Genomic DNA, 22,317 nt, shown 5'->3' on the forward strand with positions numbered 1-22,317 from the left:
AGTATAATTAGAAAGATGTAAATTTTTTTAGATAAGATTTTATTTATCTTTTTAAAAAAACTGTAAACAGTTATTAATACTCTATTCTGTCCCAAAAAAAAGTTATGAATGTTTCAATATTGTGATCAAAAGAAAGCACATGAAACTATGAAGGTTTGGTCTACCTTTCACTGTGAAAGAATTAAAGTTGCAAGCCAATAAGCTAACAATTCTCTCTTTATGGTTAAAGAGAAGATAGCGTCTATCCATTTGGGAATAAAAAGGAACATGCTCTCAATTCTATTTTGTAAGATCTCTATAAACAAATTTTGCAGATCAAGAAATTCAGTTAAACTTAGTTACGTGTTTTAATTTCTTCAAAAATTTGATCAACATTCCAAAGATACCATTTCATGTATGAAGTATCAAAGCAATTCTCTCTTTCTGCAATAAATATGGTTGCAACCCAATAATAAAGAGCACTTTTGAAAAGAAAGAATACAAGATATGCTTCACTATATTTCAGAATGGATCTAATAATTTGAAATAACAGAAGTTTCTAGAAGGGATTTTATAAAAAGGGAAGGATGTATTATTATGTTTTTGCATTATTTAAATATGATTAGCTTTAGATATTAGTCTCATGCATCTTTTCTTTTCCAAAATATAAACTTTGCTATTGTTTTTTGCACAGTAAAAACAATAGTAAGTATGACATTGAAGTGTCATCATTTAATCGGTAACCGTTATTTTTATTTAAATGTTTTTATATACATCTGTTTTAAATTTTATAAATGTTTTAAATTTTAAAATCTAAAAATAAATAGTCATTATAAAATTGATTTTCATTGGCAGGGCTGTACTTCTTTTAATATTGCATAGGTTAATATGCATATATTTCGCTGTCAGAACTTTTTAATTTCATCTGCCACTCGAAAATTTTTGAAAAAAATAAGCTCACTTCTTTCTTAACATACAATCTCTCTCTCTCTCTCTCTCTCTCTCTCAAGTTCAAATCTTCTAAATAACATAATTTCTACAAAAACATCTTTGTTAGAATAAATAATGTTGAAATTATTTTCGGTTGACCACAAAAATTAGCATGAATAATGCCGTCAAAAGAAAATAGCATCGTGTCCTTGTGCATCGCACAGTGGCAGAGTCTAGTTCAAGTTACATTATTCAAGGCTTATCAATACTGTAGCATCTTTTTATGGATTATAGTATTAAATATTTTTATTTGAAAAACCTCTTGTAAAATTATATTTTATTTTACAGATACAGATATTTGACCTATTAATTTGCTGTCAAGCGATGGTTGTTTGCTTCTCGCATTATTGTTTCTCAAGCAAACCACATACGGTTTCTAACAAAATGACAGGAAAAGCAATACACATAGGACACTACATGATAACCTCCATCACGCAACTTAAGTTTTATTAAAATATCTAAAGTTGTTGTTAAAGCCATAAAAACTCCTTGTCAAGATAAGTTAGTCCAAGTCATTGCTATTGCAAGCTAACCACGATTGTTGGACACTTGTAATTATTTTTGTTAGCTCAACTTTTATCTCTAACCTCTACAAGTGCTCCTTAAGCTTGAAAATATGCCATGAACTTAATCAATTCTCGGAACCCAACTCACAAATTAGTTATCATAAAAAAATAAATTCAAGAATTCAGATGAGAAATATATTGGCCATAAAACTCAAGAATTGTGAAAAGAAGAAGAAATTGTCATTCATTTGCACAAAGGAAATAGCCGATCATTTTTCATGTGATTCTGAGGAAGGCAGATTCTAATAAAGCTGAAATTGAAACTATAAAAATTTAAACAAATAATGTGGGGTATGTACAGTTGTACTGAGTCATTTTTTTAATGATAACTCAGCCCATTAAAAAAAAAAAAAACCTATCTGATATTTCAATTTAACACCAAAAAATATCATGACAAATACAAAATTACACCCAAATGATCTAACGTCACTAAATTACACCTAACTGTAACACTAGAAAACCACCAACAATAAGAGGAAAGAGAAACCATTTCTCCCCCAAAAAATAAAACAATAATCATAAAAAGACCATGGGCAGGTGTGACAGATGTGCCTGGACACTAACCCTTACCTATAATTGCCATGCATTACAACCCATGCAAACATGGCTTTAACAAAAGGAAAAAGTAGAAACCCTCTTTGTCGATAAAACTTGAGGGGTAAAAATGAAGTAACCCAGGCAACAAACCAATATCAGAAGCCTGGGTTGGTGAAAGTATACTGTACATATTACCATCAAAGAGATTATATAAACAATTTTTAGAACCTGCAATTTGTGTTGTACTGGGAGAGCCAAAGAGACGAAGAGCAATAATTGACATGAATATTTTGTATCACTCTGAACGTGCTAGAAGGAACCCGAATCCTGAGTTCTCGCGTATTAATGGAGGAGGATCCACGTCAGATACATCAACTTGTTGCATGGATTTGGAGATGTCATCTACTGAGAACGGGATGCTGCATTCGCATTTCAAGATTGAATGTGATAGTCAAAACCATGATTGGCGATCATGTACATGAATGAATAAACTAATATTATGACCCTTGAACTGTTAGGCCTATTCAGCTCTAGCATTTAAAAAAAAAAAAAAATGGTTGCCCCCCAGTTGTGAAAATTCTCTAAGATGGTGTGGGTATCTATTGTAGAGAATATGATTGAAAATCATCTAAAGATCACTTGAACATGTTCAGAGAAGACCAATAGAGGCATTGGTGAGAAGGGTCAAACAATAGAGTACTGTGAAGAAAAGGTAGAGGAAGACCAAAGAAAACACTCAATAAAATTATTGAAAGGAATCTTTTAGCTAACAATATTTTCAAAAATTTGGTTGTTGATAGAGTACAATGGCGTCATACAATCTGTAAAGCCCACCCCAATCATTTGTTAAGTGATTCCAGATCATCGAAAGAGACATGCAACAAGTTGATCTCATGTTATGAATTTTTGGATATTAAAGCAAAATGGAGGCCAGCAACTGGGGAGGAATTAAATAGCTAGTATACGCAACAATCGAAGCTTTTGCCGTACCTTGAGTCATCATCCAGTAGGAAAGAGCTGCTGACAGCATTGCCAGAGTCTTCAGACATCATGACTCTCATTTTTGCAATAACCTACACAATCAAAGAGAAGAGATCCGTGTAAAAAATGCACTCAAGGAGTTATAAAAGACACAACTACTAGCATCTATAAATACTGTAAGCAGATTATTAAAATTAGAGACATTAGCTTACATCTGAAGACACGCTGTGCGTGCCATATTTATCATCCCAGTACATTGTACTGATCCTGTATAACTGTTGTATGCTGAGAACCTGCAGCACCATAGTATATCTTGCGATGTGAATCAGAGAGTAAATTTAGAAAAAGGAAAAATAGAGAAGAAAAGGCACTCACAGGACAAAGCTCCTTTGTAATTTCATTCAAGGTCTTCTTGGGTTTTTGATGTATCACCTAAATACAAGAATAGTAGCAGACAATGGATTAAGAGGAAAGCATCAATATTAAATCAAAATTCTATTTCCATGAAAAATCTTTTGTACCAAGAACCCAACAGCCTGCCTGATATGCTTCAGTTCCTCCCAAGCTGAACCAGCATACTGCAAATAAGAGAGTTCAGGTGGAGACCTAAAATGGGGAAAAAAATTAAACAGAATATAAAAGGTGCTCGATGCCCACCTCCTCTGTTGCCTCATTACACCACTGTTCTAATTCAGCCAAACCTGTCTTTACATACTCCCCATTACTGAATGAACAACACTCACGACGCAACAGAAGACTGCAGATGTGATCATAGTAAGTCAATGAAAATGACAGCATTTTGTTTGCAGCAATACAATATATATGTAATGCAGGTAGAAGAGAATGGAGAGGGGGGGTGCAGGGGGGAAGAAAGTACCTGTTGAATAGTTGAACATTAACGAATGAGAATATTTGAGTGAACACTTTACAGACCAAGAACGGGGGCACCTAAGAACAAAGAACCTTAATAAATATTATCTTTGGGCAAGAACGGAAATGCAGGAATTACATGCGAAACATTAGAACTCACATAGTTTGCTTTCATTATCTTCAGAGAGTTGTTTAAGCTGTTCACAATTTTTTGCCAGTGAGCAATTAAAGCTTGTTGTGCAACTGCATTAGCATGTGAGCGTCCTTTCACCAAACCTTGACGTGAAGTTCTTGGAGCCTGCATTTGTTTTGTCAAAATGAAAATGAAGCTTAAACAGATATATGAACTCAGAACTGTGCTTGTCAATTACTTTCAACTCAAACCCACGTGACTGCTTGCATACACCGTGGACATGCATATCAACCTACTAATGATTTTGGGATTACTCGTTACTGCAAAGTAGCATATGAAAATCCGTCACCTACATGATATTCTTTAGAAATTCTCCTTTAAAATGGGGAAAATGTTTTCTTTTCTAGTTAGCATTCACTAAAAGCATATTGTCTTGTTACACGTACACATACTTTTTACAGTGTCATTGATATACTACGAAAAATTATATTGACAAATTTGAATACAAACATATAATAATGGCCTTTTGGACTTCATAAAATATTGGTTACAGGTAACAGAAATTTGTTGTTTGCTAATGACACACACGAATGCCTATTGCTGCAAAACCTTAATATTAGAGAAGTACAATAAAATTTTGGCAAAGTGCACTTTTGGTTTTCTAAATTTATAAAAGGTTTTGATTTGTTCCCTTAATTTTATTAAGTGTCTTTTTAGTCCTCTAACTCTAATACTATTAATCTAATTAATAGAAAATGATGATGAAGCTAGTTTAAATGCTGGCAAAGCATTCACAAATACTGACATTAATAGTAATAGGCAACTCATTCATTTATTCATTAATCTTAGATTTGATTGGATTAAAGGATCAGTATTTGAGCATGCTTTGTCACCATTTAAAATTGTAGAGCAAACATTTTCTATTAATTTCATTAATAGTATTAGGATTATAGGACTAAAAAGATCATTTTATAAAATTAAGAGATCAAATTGAAACCTCGTGTAAAATTAGAGGATCAAAAGTGTGCTTTTGCCTAAAATTTCACTTGTCATTTGTCACTAGCATTCATAAAATAGTAACCTGAAAAGTCTACCTGTATACACAATCCAAGTAATGGAGATATCTCCTTCTTAAGGTTGTCTCTTATCATTCCATATATTTTTTCTAGGAAGGCCGTAAGCTGCTGCTTGAACAGCAAAGCGGGGTATTTTGCTTCCACTTGCCTTAAATCATCCAGTCTACTGAGCCCTCTACCATTTAGAAATGGCAAACCAGCACTTTGAGGAGATGCCCGTAGCCCCTAACATCACAGAAAGGACAACAAATTCATCAACTGATGAGAGTTTCTTCAGGAAGTAGATACTGATAAACGGTTGCTTCCAATTTCATACTTGAGACATTCTTCCAAACAGAGAAGCTGAGGCTGTTCTCCGTCTTTGTGGTGTTAAGCTAGCTGCCCCACTTGCTTTGAGAGTGCGTTGGAGAAGCAACAACAAAGTTGATGTATTAGACAACCAGTAGGCTAACATATCAGCATTATCCTGTGCCTTTAATGTTCCAGAAATCATTATTAGTAAAATATCTGTAGTATTTCAGAATTGGTATAAGCAATTATTAATGAAAAGCACATTATTTTGAAGAATGCTCAAATAATCAAAAAGTGCAAGTTACCTCAACAGCTGAGGATATTGTTTGAATGATACGGTCAAAAACACTTGTTCTTTCAACTTCAAATGATCTCCAGTGAAGAAGACATTTATAGATCATGCATGCAGCAATCGGTTTGCCACCAGAAAATCCCAAATCTTGTGATATGCACTTGATCAACAAGTCCTGGTTTTCCTGACCCAGAAAATGAGATAGTAAGAAATGGCAAGATTGAGAAAAAAGGATTAAAAAAAATTGACGATACAATTCAAAAGAGGGTGGCTGACAATTAAGGACCTAGTAAGAGTATCAATGTAGAATCAGGACTTGGACACAACTGAAACTTCAAAATTTACAGCTCAAACTTCTACGTTTACAACCTTAAAGACCCTCATTTTACACTGATCTTCTAACAAGGTCTTCAATTGTCATTTTCCCTTCAAAATACTCAACAAAGTTTAGATAGTCTATAGCATCTAACAAGCCACTCACTTGCTGTTTCTCATTGAGAGATTTTTGTGGCTTGCCCTCAGATTCAGGTTCACGTACATTTGATACTGCAAGAGTCATATCCTAAAGGACACAGAAGGAGATAATTTCAAAATTAAACAAAATCTTCCACTGCCAAAAACATTACTGATATGCATTCACCAAAAGCAAGAGTACTACCATTGCAGGTCCATTTAAAGCATTTCCATTTTCTGGCGTCCTCTGCCAATTGTGCACAAAACCTCACTGTAAATTTCTATTCATGAAAGCAATGCAGGCAAATGACCTAATGCTCATCCCTTGCCTTTACCTGTATAATCACAGTCCTTGGTCTCACAGATAGAGCTTTTCCAGTTGGTGATACAGCCAATGCTTGCTGGCGAAGAACTTGGTTTTCTGACTCTGAATTGGATATTTTTTCTTCCAATCTGATACATTGAGAAATATTTTAAAAACAATTTTAAATTAAGAAAGTTGAAGATGGCTGATTATGGGGAAAGTTAGAAGATAGGCTGTTTCATGCATGCAGCTTTAAGGGTCAAAAAAAAAATTCACAGATCAAGTACAAATGTAAGATAATAATTGATGACAATGACAGCCGAAAGACAAACTATACAAGTCCTTGGATGCTTGGTGGGGGAAGTTTAGGGAATAGAAGACACAAATCAGAGGAAGTTGCAAATGAACTGAAGACATGTGTAGACTCATCAAGTTCTAAGAACTCACTTTATTTGAAAGGAGACATTAACTTTGGGGCTACCAAAAATAGAAATTAAGACGTTAATTGAACAGGCTGAACCCTCAAGACACCAAAAATGCCTACAGCACCTGAAATTGATCATAACTCACTATCATGGCAATAAGTAAACCAATTGGATTTCTTTTTTCCCACTTGATTTCCTTCTTTTAGGGTCCATGAGCAGTGTCGGTGTATTTAGTCAGAAAGGAATGCCAAGAGTTTTAAAGGTGATTTGACGACTCTAAATGACATAAGAGAAAGGTTAGTTCTTCCAGCTTCCCTTTGGTGATATGCTCATGGTTGTTTAAAGTGTTGGTACTTCGTACCCTACTCTCTTGTAATACCCCTTGCATAACAAAACTTCTTTTTCTATCAAAATAAATAAATAATTAAATCTTGTGAACTGTCAATCCAATTTATGAAAAGTAAAGGGGGAAATTGAGAGTGCTGATAGGACCTAAACCTGAGTTTCTCATGCAATATTGTAGGCTGGATGCAATTGTGGAATAGTTAAAAGTCGGTTTTTAAGCCGCCCCTCCCCCCAAAAGCTTTTGACTGACCTTTGAACCAATTCCTGAAGTTGATCCACTTTGCGACTAGAATCTTCTACTTTCTTAACCAGCTCTGCATTTCTAGCCTCAGCATCTGCATGAGCTTTTCTGGCCTCTTCTTTAGCCCCTCTTTCTGTTATCAATGACTCCTGTATGACAGAAAATTAAATCAAGCACTCGGTATGTTGTAAGCACTAAGCACCCTGTGAAATCATATGCTACTAACTGATTTCCTTCTCCCCTTTCTCTAGGCATAAAGAAGCGTTGAAATATAAATCCAGAATCCAAATGTCCCCATCCAATTATCATAATGTGTGAGTTAAATGAAGCCATATAACTTCAATTTCAAATCGAAATCACCCATTCAATTCCAGAAGTTGTCTGCATAAACATGCAATTATGATTGTTTAAATCAAAATATCTCAGGAATGATGCATAAAGTCCAAGACAACAACAAATGAATTAAGGAAAAAAATAGTTAAAATATTCATGTAACCTAAATAAATGGTCAGATGTTTCAGTTAAAGAAAGTAGCCATCAGTCTTTTTTATCAAACTTTTTTCATATGAAACTTTTAAAATACTATAAGAGGAAATGTGAATGAATGGTGTAAAAATTAAATGAATAATGATTTTATACCTTCAAACTATTGACTTCAGCCATCAAGGAATTAAGCTTTTCAGTATCCTGAATTATTACAGGAGTCTCCTTGATAACTGGGGGTGCTTCTTCAATTGCTTTCCGAGCAGCCTCACGTTCTTTGAGGACTTTGGCATTTGCTTCTTCAACTTGCATTTGCATCGCATGCAATGCATCCTTTAACTTGGCAATTTCTTGTGCTTTTTCCTCTTCCAAATCAGTCTATAAAAAGAATAAAATAAAATTATCATGGCATGAGATTTGCAACAATCATGTCACCAATCAAGAAAGCAATTTGATAAATATAAAATATGATAATTACTCTCAAACGCTTTTCAATTTGTAAACGCCATGTAAGTTCCTCAACACGCTTTTCTAGTTTGTTCTTTGCCTCTTGAAGAGCCCCTGTTTCTCTTGCAGCCTAAATGAAGTTGGACAAATTATAAGATCCTTAAGTCATTTCTCAAGCAACACAAACAGCATTAAAAATAAATTATCATTTTAACCATTTTAAGTTTTCTGAGTTCCCTCCTAGCAACCCTTCTCCTCCAGCCACATTGAGTAACAATTGCAGCTTTCTGCAGTCTTCTATAATAAGAACGTGCAATATGTTGACGCAAGCGAGCCTGCAAAATTTTTTCACAAAAGATATTTATATGAGATGGCAAAATTATACAGAAGTAAGACACATACAAATACACATGGAAAATAAAACAGGGTTCATGTCTTCTCAACAAAGTCTACAAATGATAAAGATGATAGATAGACGAGCACCTGTACAATAATTGCAGCCTTTGTTCGCTTTCTAAATCTAAATTCATCACGGCCCTTCATAGCCCTTAAACCTGTCTGTAATGTGATTGCAGATGATCGTGCTGTTAGGTAAGATTTCCTTGCAATGTATCCTCTGAAATTCTTCTCTATCTTCACAGCTGCTGCTTCACGCCGCAACTGCTCATACAGCTTCCGAGCCAATATGCCTATCCATTATCAAATTGAACCAAAAGAACACCACATTAAGAAATGAGTTTATGTAGGTAAACCGATATGGATAAAAAGAACCTATTTTACCAGAAATAATTAAGTATTTCACTGCAGCATAAATTTTAGAATGGTATGAACACCTTACGGACAAGAGGTTTAATGAAATATAGGCTTAGTGACCAAAGAAACAAGACAAATGTCAGTAATAAGACTGATTTATCATGCATTGTTTTAGCTTGAAAATTTGAGTATTCATGAGTTCAAATCACTTTCATAGTTGCTCCACGTGAGCTTTGCAAACCAGTGGATCTTTCTACATGGTCCTAGTCTCACTTCAGCCCTACTAGTTTTCATGTTAGCAAGTCCAGGCCCCTACATCATGGAGGAGCAAACTTTTGAGAATCTAGAGCTATGACAATTGCTACAGCTGGAACTTCCTCTAACAACTTATCTTGTGCCAACAAAAACCTCAATCACAACCCATCATCAAGCATCCAAAACATAGAAATTAACAGTTTTTTATTTGTGGGTACTGGCTATGACCACAAGTTCAGTACCGTCAAATGGAACACAACTGCATGTTTTCTGCAATATTGTTTTGACCATAAAATGTTGACCTTTCGCAAGAGCAGTAAGGATTGACTCAAGCACGGAGTCATTGAGGCACCAATACCATGTTAAAAAATCATTTCATCATGACAGCTTAAGTTGTCAGGAGAACAAGACTAGTTCTACTAATGCCTCAGACAGTTATATAAGACTAAAGCTAGCTTTCAAAATTCTAGTAACAGTAATGCCGCCATATTTTCTTGGTTCAAGTAGCATGCTTCATCTGTGACATACTACACTTGCAAGAAGTAAAAACCAGAGGACATTTTATGACTTAATCCCCCAAGAAACACGCACATTTAATGATATGCGCAGACAGCTATAACACCAAGCAGTAAGACTCCCAAAATTCAAAATTGGATTTCCTAATAGGTCAAATATGAACACTTGAATCAAAAATTTGATGACACATTCAAAGTTCTATTCTTTATTAAACTTTGGATGGCACAAAAACTCGGGAGATTTACAATCATCTGTCAGTACCTGAATATAAAAAACGGACCAGTAGACAGAGTTGTGCTAAAGGTTCAAAATTTCCCAAACAATGAAGCAAAGAAAAATTGAAGGCGGCCTTTAAGACAAAAATCTGGATACCTCGCAAGTTAGATTGCAAGTAAATTGCAGCTTGCCGCAATTCAATGAACTCCTTGCGTGCAATATAGGTGCATATTTGTCTTTGGATAGTTCTTGCTGCATTTCCAAGCACCACAGCTCTTCTTGCATCCAGCTCAGCCATCTGACCAGCTCTTAGGAAAACCTTTGTCTTGCCTATCTGTCAAAGCATCATAAACAGTGAGAATGGAAGTAACAGAGTGCATTAGCATAGACTTCCACATGATATGGTAAAATAACTCAAAGCTAAGCAACCTTTAAGACCAAAGCACGCAAACAAATAAACAGATCCAGGAGTTCCTACATACAGTAACCAACATCAAGAACTACTGGAATATATATACGTATGTATGACTGTATGTTGGAAAAATTATAAATATACAACTTTAAAAACTCAATAAACCATATTTTCTATGGCAAAAAAATTGTGGCTCATTTTTATTATTTTTTCCTTTTTTTTGAATTTTTATCCCTAAGGTAAGCCTGCATGACATAGTAAAGGATTAATTCAAAGTTTTCCCTTTCTTTCTTTGTTTTTTTTTTTAATGATGCGTCATGGCACTGTGGCTGTGTGATATTCAAAGTTTTCTATTAGTCCCAAAATTTTCTGAGTACTGCAAATACATCAGTATCACAACCGTGCACTCTTCTAATCAGAAAATTAATTTTGGCTGCACATGCTAAGCAGCAGACTGACCCCATCCCCAATACATCAATTAAAAAACAATTCACAGATTGTTATGTGTTGGAATCTCATGATTAGAGGCTCATTATGATCAGATTTTTCATTCTCTGATCGTCCCTTGTTTATCACATGGGACTTTAGCATCAAAGTCAACTTGTTTCTTTTCTTTTTTATTTCCATGCATCATGTGATCTCTATTACTTTTTTTTTATGATTTTTCGCTTGATTTATGAGAGTGGGTGGTTGATTCATAGTCAGCTATCTCCTTAATATGAACAAGTCTTAAACTACTGAATTCAAATATTCCACATTGTGAAGAGTATCATCTATTCAGCCAAATAGCAGTGCTTGGCTTATTCTCAACTTTCAGTTTCAAGTCTTGTCCCTCCCATGCGCAATTATAAACATATCAAGCTACAAGAAGCAGTTGAATCACCTGGTAGCCTTTCAAACCCATTTTATCTAGGATAATTTGGCATGCGACTTTATCATCATAGCTGAAAAGGAATAAGTAGAAACAGTTAACTAGTATAGAGATGAAAAGCAGGAGTGAGAATTAAACTACAGGTAAAGCAGTACATTGGATGCTCTAGAAATCAGAGATATACCAGACATTACGTTTTTCCTGGAATAAAAAAGCAATTAACCAAGCCAAAGACAAATACAGCCCATACAAAATGAGACTTACTTTCCATCCAAAACTTCAGGGGCAAGAACACCAAATCGGTTAAGAAACTCATAAAAGGTCCGTCTAGTAGGATATCCAGCACAGCTGATTCTAATTGCCTCAAGCACACCCTGCAGTAAAAATAATGTGATAACCAATCAACAAGAATAGATAGATGTCAAATATATTGTAACTTTGCATGCTTAAATATTAAAGCTGAAGAAGACAAAAAAAAAAAACATGGTGATATACTCACACCACAGCGCAATTGTTGGATAATGTTGACATTTTCAAGAATAGCAGGCTTGAGGACATTGTTTGGTTTCACACATCTGATATAGTGAGGATCTGTTGAACTTAAGGTCTCCATCAAAGATTGAAGTTGTAACTGCATTTTTAAGAAACACAAGTCATTCACTTATTGAAGAATAAAATGGCCCAGATACATCAGTTGATAAAGAGATGGCTGAGACTGTATCATTAAGGGCCAGAGTCGCAAATAAATACCATGCAAGACTACCAAGCAACACCATGTCAAAGAGGAAGATCAAACTAAAAGTTGAGCAAAAAGTTGAAGCACTTGTGAACTCAAATGATGATATCCGTGACTATTATGACATATTCTTGTGGTTTTGCCAGCCTTGTATTTCAAGGGTGTCTAGGTTCCCATGGCTTCTCAGCATATGCATATACAACAGTTATCACCATTTAGCAAGTAATTGAATAAGAACTAGCTAGATTATTTACTGTCCAAAATAACTTTGCAATCAGCAACAGAAAAGCCCTACCCCAGTGCCATATAGGCAATTAATCAGCATGTCCTACTTCTATAATTGTTCATGCATTCATATACTTCATTCCAGGGAAGAAAAGAACATAGCTAGGAGAAAGAAGCATAGAAGATAGCCATCAAATCCCAATCAGGAAATAAAATGCATCAAAATAAAGTAACTGAATAAGAATCAAAATACGCAGAAATTAAAAACTGACAGAGTTAAAATAATTTCAGGAATATCTCAATATGCTACTACCACCGGTGATTAGAGATAGGAAGACCCTTTTTTATGTTATCATGCACATGTCAGTTTCAGCATGCTATATATATATATATATATATATTTTCATTTCTCATCGCTAAGCAAGCATAGTGTTCAGCTTTCAGAAAGTGAGAAGACAGATCCCTAAGGTATAAGCAAGTATGGAAAACCAACCCTTAAAAACTGGCTTGTGAGCGGCAAGAACCATGCCACTCAAGTACCAGAAAAACTACCTGTGGCTATTTCAAAGTGAGATTCCATCAATACCTATATACATTCCAAAAGGAGACAAAGGGATGATAATACCTTGAAGCGTGATCCAATTGATGAGAATTTGGATGATTTTGATGACTCCTCTTGAGAAGGTGGGAATAGACCAGCCACAAACGAGCATTCTGAGGCTGTCAGTAGAGCCTGATGTTCTGCAACCACATAATCCTTGTTTTTGTCGAGAAACATATCAGCCTGGTAGAGTACCTGGGCAAGAAAATGGTAAACAAAATGTGAGAAGAAAGATGTTGAAGAAACAAGTTATGATTAAAAAAGAAATCAATGGAAACATGTAAAATAAATGTGTTTAATATATCTACCTCCCCTGCGTAATGACATATGGTGAAACTTGTACGAGAAAGTTTGGGTTTGACAAAGCGTTTGTTGTTTTTGAATGTCTGGTACAACTTCTGAGCAAATGTTTCATGTGTGGACTTAGGAAACATACTGTGTCAAGCAACCAAGCAAAAATGAGTCCAACCAAAGGATGAAAATCAGGTAATGCATGCTTATAAATCCATAACATATCCTTCTCTTGACAATGAAAATAGCTTGCCATTAAAAGCAGTGCCAAATAAAGGATTAAATCTCTATCAGTTGCATACCAGGCCTCATCAAGGAGTGCTATTATTCCTCCAGGTTTCTGAAAAGGATTAAATAAGATAGAATAATCATCACTACCTCCATCATTTTTCACACAAGAAATGCAAACAAATGCATGCATATGCCTAAACTAAATATGACAATTCAATGACATTTGCTCCACTATATATGTTTCAGAAAGAAGATTTAGGTACTTAGCCTTAATACTAATGCCTCGTTTGGTACCAGAGAATTGGAGCGGAAGAAGTGGAAGTGGAATTCAAAATTTGGCATGTTTGGTATGCTTGAAGTGGCTTCTCAAAGAACTCAGTTCCATCAAATTTGATGTACCTGAGTTCCACACCCAAGCCAAAAGAGTTAGGTTCCACTTCTTTGAAATTTCATATCTGACCATTTTACCCCATCACCTTCTCTCCGAGAACAACCAAAGGATGACGATGAAGAAGAAGGACTATGTTCAGCAGCATGCTCCAGATTGATGGAGATGGTCCAGGACAATGTTCAACAGCACGCTCCTAAAACAACCAACAAATTTGATTTTTACATTTGATTCCATAATTTTTTGTTCTTCAATAGCGGTTCACAACGGTTCTCTCATGGATCCAAATCTAGTTCCTCATCTTCTCTCTCCATAGGTCCACAAATTATTTAAACTTTGCTCCAATCTTTCGTTTTTCTTCAAGATGGTGATTCACAACAACAAAGGGGCTTGGCTGTGAGGATTCAAAGGGTTCACAGCGAGGAAGGGGAAATGCAAAACACTACAGTTTTTTTTTTTTATTTCTTTCTTTTTTTTCCCTCAAATCTGGTTCATGTGCTCCCTGAATTAAAGTGGGAGTTCATCTTTATTGGGTTTGTTGGGTGTTGAATATTTTGGATAACAGTCATGACTGGTGTAGGGCTGGTTGGGAAGGATAGGGAGAAGATGAAGCATTTTTTTTTTTTGTCAAAAAAATTTATATTTTGGTCTTTTAAAATATAAATATATTTATTAAATAAAATTTTTATTCCACTTCTATCTGCATACCAAACATGCTTTTAAACCCACCTCCACTTCCACCTCTACCTCCACCTCCACTTCCACCAAAAACACTTCTCTGTATCAAACGGGGCATAAATAATATATAAAAAATCTACATGTTTGAGTTGATTGGAAGCACACTCCTTAAATATATAATGGTAAATACACAAGTTTTCTCCTTTCAGAATATCCAAAAAAGCACATCTCATGCCAAAAACAGGCAATAAGTAAATCACATTTTTTACATAGGAAAGATTAATAATGTAGCAACAGTAAGAAACCTTCTCAATTAGATCCAAAACATCTTGGTTATCGACAAACTCAATGTAACTCCAATCAATCTCTTCTTTGGTATATTCTTCTTGTTCCATTTTAAAGACATGCTGCAATCACCCCATCAGAAAAACCTTAATTATCCGGGTTAAAAACAGAATTACAAAATACAGATCAAAATCCATAAATAATTAACAAACCTGATTAAAATGTTGTTGCAGCTTTTCATTTGTAAAATTAATACAAAACTGCTCAAAACTTTTAGAAAAAGAAATCATTAGATATAAGGCTGAATACCATAACACAACTTGAATGCAATGGCTTACCTGTTGAACTTAAAACTCTCAAATCCATAGATATCAAGAACTCCAATGATAGATTTTGAATTTGGATCTTGCCCTATTGAAATGTTAATTTTTTCCACAAGCCTGAAAGAAAGGAGAAAAAAAACCAAAAAATCGTAAAAATGACAGAACATAAAACATTGAAGGAAATGTAAGCTAGAAAAACGGTGATTCAACCACCCAAAAAAAAAATGATTTCCTGGAGAACTACTGATGACAATAAATAGTTTCCCTGTGGATCTTTTAACTATATGAATATGATTATTGTCTTTCCAAAATATGCAATCTATCACTAGTTAAATAAATTCCCAATTGAAAACCTTATTCAAATGTCCATATTCAGCCCACTAACAATAATGAATTTGCTTATGTCTATCTTTATAAAATTGGGAGAATTACTTTGAGGTTCCACCCAACACAATTAAATACTATAAGCTCCATTGAAAACTGAGCTTAGTTAACAATGGACCTTGTGATGATTAAATATGTTGTGTGGGACTTGCATGTAATTCTCCCTTTTATATGCACAAGTTATGGTAGTTCGCACGATATGAAACAGAGCATACAGTACAGAAATAGGGCTAGAGCCTGAGGTTCATTACCAATCAAATAAGCGTGAATAAATGGTTTTAGCCAATGCATCCCTGCTACCAACAGCTGCAATAGGATCTAGGGTCCTTGTAATAACTTCCTCAGGTGTTACCATCACACGTTGGATCAATGCATCTTCCAAACTCTTAGCATCACACCTGCAGTAATTTTAAAAAATTCAATGCACAGACTACAGAATATGAAACTATAATATAGCACTGCATCTGAAAAGTAGATGAGGATCATATTGTGCATACCTAAGAAGTTCAGCAGTCATGTTAAGATGGAATCTAGACTTCTCATCTTTGATGACAGAAGAGTCAATCTCCTCTCCTTTTGAGAATTCAATATTCCCAAGGTGAAGAATTGCTGCCACAACCCTAAAAATTGCTTCCTGAAATATATTGTCATTTATCATAAAAGAAGCTTCACAAAGAGATCACTTAAATTACATTAGGAAATAGGATTCGGAAAACTAACCTGCTCTTCCTCACTAATTCCAACAATATCCATTGCCCTTCGAGTAGCGAGATATTCATCTGCATCATCCACTCCATCCAATTCATAGCACTTTGATTGATTTAAGTAATGGAAGGAACTAGGACTTCCGAGTTTATACTTCTCTTTTACCTGCAAAATTAAGAGTTTAGCATAGTGCATAATGTACAACAATATAGCAGGATAGGTGCCAATCCATGAGAAAAAGAACATGACTCGTTTCAATATCATGAAAGAGAATTATCACCTCAGCTGGTGCAGCACAAAGAAGGTAAAAGCAATGGTAATTTCTTTCAGGATCTGAAATTTGACAAACACGAGACCTCTCAAGCAAGTACGTTCGTATGGCTGCCCCCGAGATTCTTCCCTTGTGATCAAATTGGATCTCAACAAATTTACCAAAACGACTGCATGTCAATATTAGGATGAACATGAGAAGAAAATGTTATATTAATCATGAAAGTGAAAATAATAGAACCCATTTTCTACTAATACAATTGGTTTGCTAAATCATTAAACAATAATGCCAGAAAAGAGAACTCAAAATTCAGGGTATTGATAGGGATCAGCCACCACTGAACTTTCCTGGTTCATCTTGTTCAACTACCATATGTTTAGCTAGAGATTAAGTAGGACAAGAAAAAAGAAAGACCACACACACAAATGTTTACAGTAAGATCAGTCTGACCAGATATTGTAGCTGTAAAAACGCACCTTGAGTTATTATTTCGAACTGTTTTTGCATTGCCAAATGCTTCAAGAACTGGATTAGACTGAAATAACAATATACAAACAAGATTAAGGGAACAATCTTGTGCCTTTTAAAAATATGCAATCTAGATAAAATAATGTGAAGTAAAGGAAACTTGATTTAGGCCCTCCATCCTCAAAGACGTGCACAAAAAGGGGGATATCCAAGAAACAGAAAAGAAGCTCCAACATACTTCCAGAACTTGCTGTTCAACTGTTCGCCCTTCTACTCCAGATCGCCCCCCTAGGTAAGCAAGATATCGCATGAGCATCTTCGTTGTCTCTGTCTTACCAGCACCGCTTTCACCACTGACCAAGATCGAGTTGCTTTTACCCTCATTGATCATTGCTCTAGCAATTATAACCAGGAAGTAAGTTTAACCACAAGAGACTATAAAGGAAGCATATCAAATTAACACCACTAGTTTACCTGTATGCAACATCTGCAACTGCAAAAACATGGGGACTCAACTCTCCAAATGCAGCTCCTTTGTACTGTTCCATCATGTGAGTATCATACAGATGGGGTAATCTTTGAAATGGGTTTATGGCAATCAGAATATTTCCAGTATATGTCTGCAACAATGTAGAACGGTTAACATTATTAGCAAGTTCCTGTTGTGAAAAGCAAGTCAGTGCATAAATATCTTACATAGATTTCATTTAGCTCATATCTTGTTGCCAAGTTGTGCAGAACTCCAGGCTCATGCAAATATGACAGTTTTGTCATGTCATCAACACCTCCAGGAGGAGCTTCATTATCCTTGGGAAAAACCTTTGACATATTTGTGACAACCTGAAACCAGAATGTCAAACTGTTAGAACTAATACTGAAAGTTGCAACACTCTTCATTAATTTCAGTCAAACAAAAAGACATGCAGATAATTATCAAGGAAGAGTGCTGAATTTCCGTAATTGAAGATTGAAAAGCGAAGGTTTGGCTCCATCAGTTGGATCAAGTTGCATTGACCAAAGGTCTTGAGTTTATTTTTTTTATTGATGTCCTTTGGTTGGTAGGCACCCACCAATTGCGGTAAACCCTGCATTGGAGCTAAAACAGCCAACCTAACTCCTAGACTTTTTTATATGAATTCTGAAAGGAATTTGAGCAAGCTAGAGATTGCAAGGGCCAAGAGACATTTCTAGAATAAAGAATCAAAGCAAACAAGCTAATAAATTTATAGAAAATCTGATTCACATCCAGAAGTTTACAATAAAGATGGTAGTGTTTGACTCACTGTCTTCCCATCTGTGGTGCGAACATGGACTTGTTTGCCATTGATTTTGAATACTTCTCCATCAATCCATGCTTGTGCTGGATCTTCAACCCAGACATGAGAGCCAACAATAATGTTCACAGGAGCAGACTGCAAAGATAAAGACAGAGTACTCCATCATACAGTACCAACCATGAAGATTAAAAAGAGAAAGAAAGAAAGAAAGAAAGAAAGATAGTATAACGCATACATTTTCAAAATATAGCATTTCCCAAAAAATTTAAAATTCCACATAATGCTTAAAATTTTAAAAAGTCATACACAAAATGGTAAAGACCAACTACATGCCTACACAAAAGCTAACACAGCAATATACGTAACTAAGGAAAGTTGTTAAAATGAAAGAGGAGGAGGAGATGCAAGCAAATGTGCTCTGGGCCACAGATAGCACGGCAAACCCTAAAACTTAAGCTTGATGGACTTAATTTTGACACCAAGAAACATAGTGAATTTTGGCAAGAGAGAAGGCATAAAGAACGCTCAGATCATATTTGTTGTATGAGAGAATAAGAATTTGCCATTGTATGTTCATGATCAAATATCAATCTTGATAGATGCTGTACATATGAGTTTCAACATTTAGCATTGTTAATGTCATCTGCATCCAAGTTCGTCAATCATCATATGCACATGCAACAAATTGACATTCAATCATCGTCGTGTTCTTGTCACTGGTCCATCCCACCGTTTTGACCTTTTTTGAGGACAAATGCAAATGAAGCAACGGCAAGGGGTTTTGGAAATGCTGCCTGTCCTATCCCTGAAGTTTTGCCCGCATATTCACAACTATCAATCACGCTATGCATCAACAAATTTGCAGGAATTCATTCAGTAGATGGATTCAAATTTATTTTACTTTAGTATGATGGACTTATTATACATCATCCTGCCATTGACACAGAAGTATCCTTTCAAAGTTAATTTCCGAAAATTTCACTCTTCAGTGGAATTTACGGAGAAATAACAGCAACAAAAAAATAATAATAAGCGCAAGCTTTCTTTCATCAGATCTAATTGGTTCCTTCCTTAACCAAATATTTATTCCTTACTGACGTTTTTACCTCGTTTATAAAATTATCATAAAGCATGAACATGTAACAGAAATAGCCACTTCATGTTCCAAACGGTTCCTTCTACAATTTTAAGTAGACGAGAAGAACATGTCGATAGAACACCATATATTAGTATCGTATGTCTAGGAAAATGAGCCGAAATTTGGACACTTCTGGTCCATTTTAATCTCCATCCAATTGCCTACCCATATTTACCCTAATATTACTGAGCACCTATTTATATCCATCAACCTCCATTGCCCACTATCTTTTAGAAATACATAGAATAGATGGGCTATCATAAATATGCAACCCCCATGGTCGCCCACCAAAATTCAAAATTAATCAAGAGATAAATAAAATTAGACGACCAAGAGACTAGTTTAGAAACTCAATTATATCCCTAAGACATAAATATCACAATCCGACAGAACAACAAAAAAACAACTCCTAAGTCCAACAGATTCAACGAAGCAGCTCAAAGAGTCCAAGCTAAAGAAATCAACCAAACAAAGGCGCCACACAATCAATAGAAGCACTTGGTCCAAGGTTACCATGGCGATTAATGCGCAGCGATCTTCGATACTAGCTCATCCGAGGCAGGACCGAGTCGCGATATACCGGAACTCGGCGACCCGGATCGGAGAGAGGCCAAAACGATGGGTACAAAGCTTCAATGGAAATTCTAAAGGAAGCAGGGAAAACAGCAAATGGTTCAAATCTTGTAGAGAGAGTTCCTCTCCGTTTCTCTCTTGTGCACTTTTTGTTTTTGGTTCTCTCTCACTACGGAAATGGAAGGATTTATATACTGAAAAGCAAAGTTGAACTTGTTTCTCTATCTAAAGAGTTGTTCTGTCTCTCTCTTTCTGTCTTCAATTCTTCGTTGTAAATGGTTAGAGAAAATTAAATAAAAATTAAGCTAAAATAATTTAAGAATTAAGAGTTAATTAATTAATAATAATATTGGTGCTGTTGTCGAGTTTGCTTGAGGAAAAGTATGGGATTGAGTTTTGACTGGGAGGGTGGGCGTTTCGGGGTCTCCGCAACAACGGCGTTTTGGCGTGAACGACGACGTTGGACATGTTCCACTCATTTTCACTCCTCTGTTTTAGGACACATGTTTGTTTTTATTTACAAAGCTACCCTGCTTATTTTCTTCAATTTGTTTTATGTTTTATTTTATATGGCAATTTACTAATATTTGTTTCCATATTCCTTTTCTGGGACTAGAACACCAAATCACTTTGGTTTAGTTAGTTAATCATTTTGTTTGAGTATACATGTCAAACTGAAATATTCTAAATCACCTTAGGCTTGGATTATTTTGAAGTGTGCTCCCTCCATTAAAAAATATAAGGTATTTTTAAGTAAATCTCGCTCTAATTAAATAGTTATTTACTTTCAAATTAACCTTGTCTTTTCATATTTATTCCTATTAAACACCCTATAATAAATATAAAGGCATTCATAAATAATGACACTTTTAAAAAAAGGCAATGATTACACCGCAAATGATTAAAAATGCCTTACATTTTTTAACATCTAACTCTTCAAAAAATGCTTTATATTTTTAATCGGATGGAGCATATGAAAAATATTGCTTAATAGAAAACAATCCCTTAAATGGTGATTTTTCAAACAATTAGCCCCACCTTTCTACGAGCATATCTTAAAAACAAAAAAGTCTCTCTTATATATCAAACTGCTTTTGTTTAAATCATCAATTTATGTCTCTTCATGTAAAATTAACAAAAAATTTACAGTATTTAGCTATGCATTATAAGTTATGAAGTATACTTACATGAGACTCTATGCAAATTGCAAGACATAGGCCTCTAGACAAAATATAAATCATCAATTATGAGTTAGATCTTTAATAATTGGACCAACTTTTATAGGTTTATAGTTAGCTTTACTTCTATATTTTCCTTTGCCTTTCAAAAATTTGAATTTAATTTTTTTAGTTAAAAATTTAAATTTTTATAAATTTTTGTTCAAGTCCATGCATTTTTTGTTAAAAATATATATCATACTATTATCCATTTTCATTACGTAAAAACAAAATAATTTTTTAATAATTATCTGATCAAGTCAAATTCTAGCATTGTTGTAGCCAATTAGAATAACTCCCTCATAGGAGCACAAAGTATTTTTGCCAATGGTATGTGTATGTGATACTTTTAATGAAATATGCTCAAGGAATGGTTTTTGATGGAATAAGGTTACATGATTTTACTGGAGATGCATATTTTCAAAAATAATGATGAATTTTTTTGTAAAAAATAATAATGATACTTCAACAACTACGTGAAGATAACAGAAAAAAGAAGTAACTTACCTTGTTACTTAATTATACTTGGCAGTAATTAGTTAATTGAAAGCAATAAATGATGTCACATGCATTCAGCCTAAGAAAAAACAACATAAATCAGTTCAAAGTGGCAAAATTTAGAAGTTATTTTAGTGGCTAAAATAAATTATAAGTTACTTTGTACACTAAAGATTCTATCACAAAATGATTTGTTTCACTGAGTGGCTGTTTCTCTGAATTTCTGCATTATTGTCAAATATGTTTTTTTTTTTTTGGGCACGAAGAGGGTCTCCTTTTTTTTTAAAAAAAAAAATGCCTTGTTCAACTAAGTATATCATTGAAAATCAATGCTTAAAAGATTGTACATGTCAAAAGTTAGATTTATCAAATTTCAAGTTGAATGTATAATGATTAATGTTAGCACTATTTGTCAAATTTAAAATTTTCATGTCAATGTTTAAGCTTATTCGGTCTGACATGAATACTCAAATTGTGAATTTTTATATCTTTATACAAATTTTAGAATTTACTTTAAAATTAATTATTCCTATCATTATCAAAAAATATAAAATATAATTTTTGTGACATTTTAAAAATACAGAAGACTTAA

General features: G+C 34.6%; 1 protein-coding gene across 1 annotated transcript; it reads right to left on the reverse strand.

Annotated features, from left to right (window-relative positions):
* Positions 1-1,873: 1,873 nt before the first annotated feature.
* On the reverse strand, positions 1,874-20,242 carry LOC129321007 (myosin-17). Its single transcript, XM_054966731.1, has 39 exons — positions 19,951-20,242; positions 18,306-18,434; positions 17,719-17,862; positions 17,497-17,642; positions 17,261-17,417; positions 17,031-17,089; positions 16,564-16,723; positions 16,299-16,448; positions 16,076-16,212; positions 15,830-15,976; positions 15,210-15,311; positions 15,084-15,141; positions 14,892-14,993; positions 13,592-13,629; positions 13,307-13,433; positions 13,023-13,193; positions 11,936-12,067; positions 11,701-11,810; positions 11,449-11,509; positions 10,310-10,487; positions 8,897-9,102; positions 8,629-8,748; positions 8,445-8,543; positions 8,123-8,344; positions 7,493-7,632; positions 6,504-6,621; positions 6,374-6,415; positions 6,197-6,277; positions 5,729-5,899; positions 5,449-5,604; positions 5,151-5,357; positions 4,084-4,221; positions 3,931-4,001; positions 3,711-3,810; positions 3,575-3,631; positions 3,429-3,485; positions 3,266-3,346; positions 3,063-3,145; positions 1,874-2,491 (listed from the first exon to the last, which is right to left on the reverse strand). Exons 1-39 carry the CDS (start codon positions 19,951-19,953, stop codon positions 2,368-2,370), a joined length of 4,584 nt encoding a protein of 1,527 aa, XP_054822706.1. The 5' UTR covers positions 19,954-20,242; the 3' UTR covers positions 1,874-2,367.
* Between the last annotated feature and the right edge of the window lie 2,075 nt (positions 20,243-22,317).

Source organism: Prosopis cineraria, unplaced genomic scaffold (assembly GCF_029017545.1).
Source record: "Prosopis cineraria cultivar Desert tree isolate PC_DT_omini unplaced genomic scaffold, ASM2901754v1 PC9, whole genome shotgun sequence".
NCBI lineage: Eukaryota > Viridiplantae > Streptophyta > Magnoliopsida > Fabales > Fabaceae > Prosopis > Prosopis cineraria.

Excerpts from the sequence above, each read along its gene's own strand:
- LOC129321007 (XM_054966731.1), bottom strand. Across the intron at positions 3,632-3,710 it reads GTAATGAGGCAACAGAGGAG|TATGCTGGTTCAGCTTGGGA; the intron begins GTGGGCATCGAG and ends TCTTATTTGCAG. Across the intron at positions 3,347-3,428 it reads TTACAAAGGAGCTTTGTCCT|GTTCTCAGCATACAACAGTT; the intron begins GTGAGTGCCTTT and ends ATGGTGCTGCAG.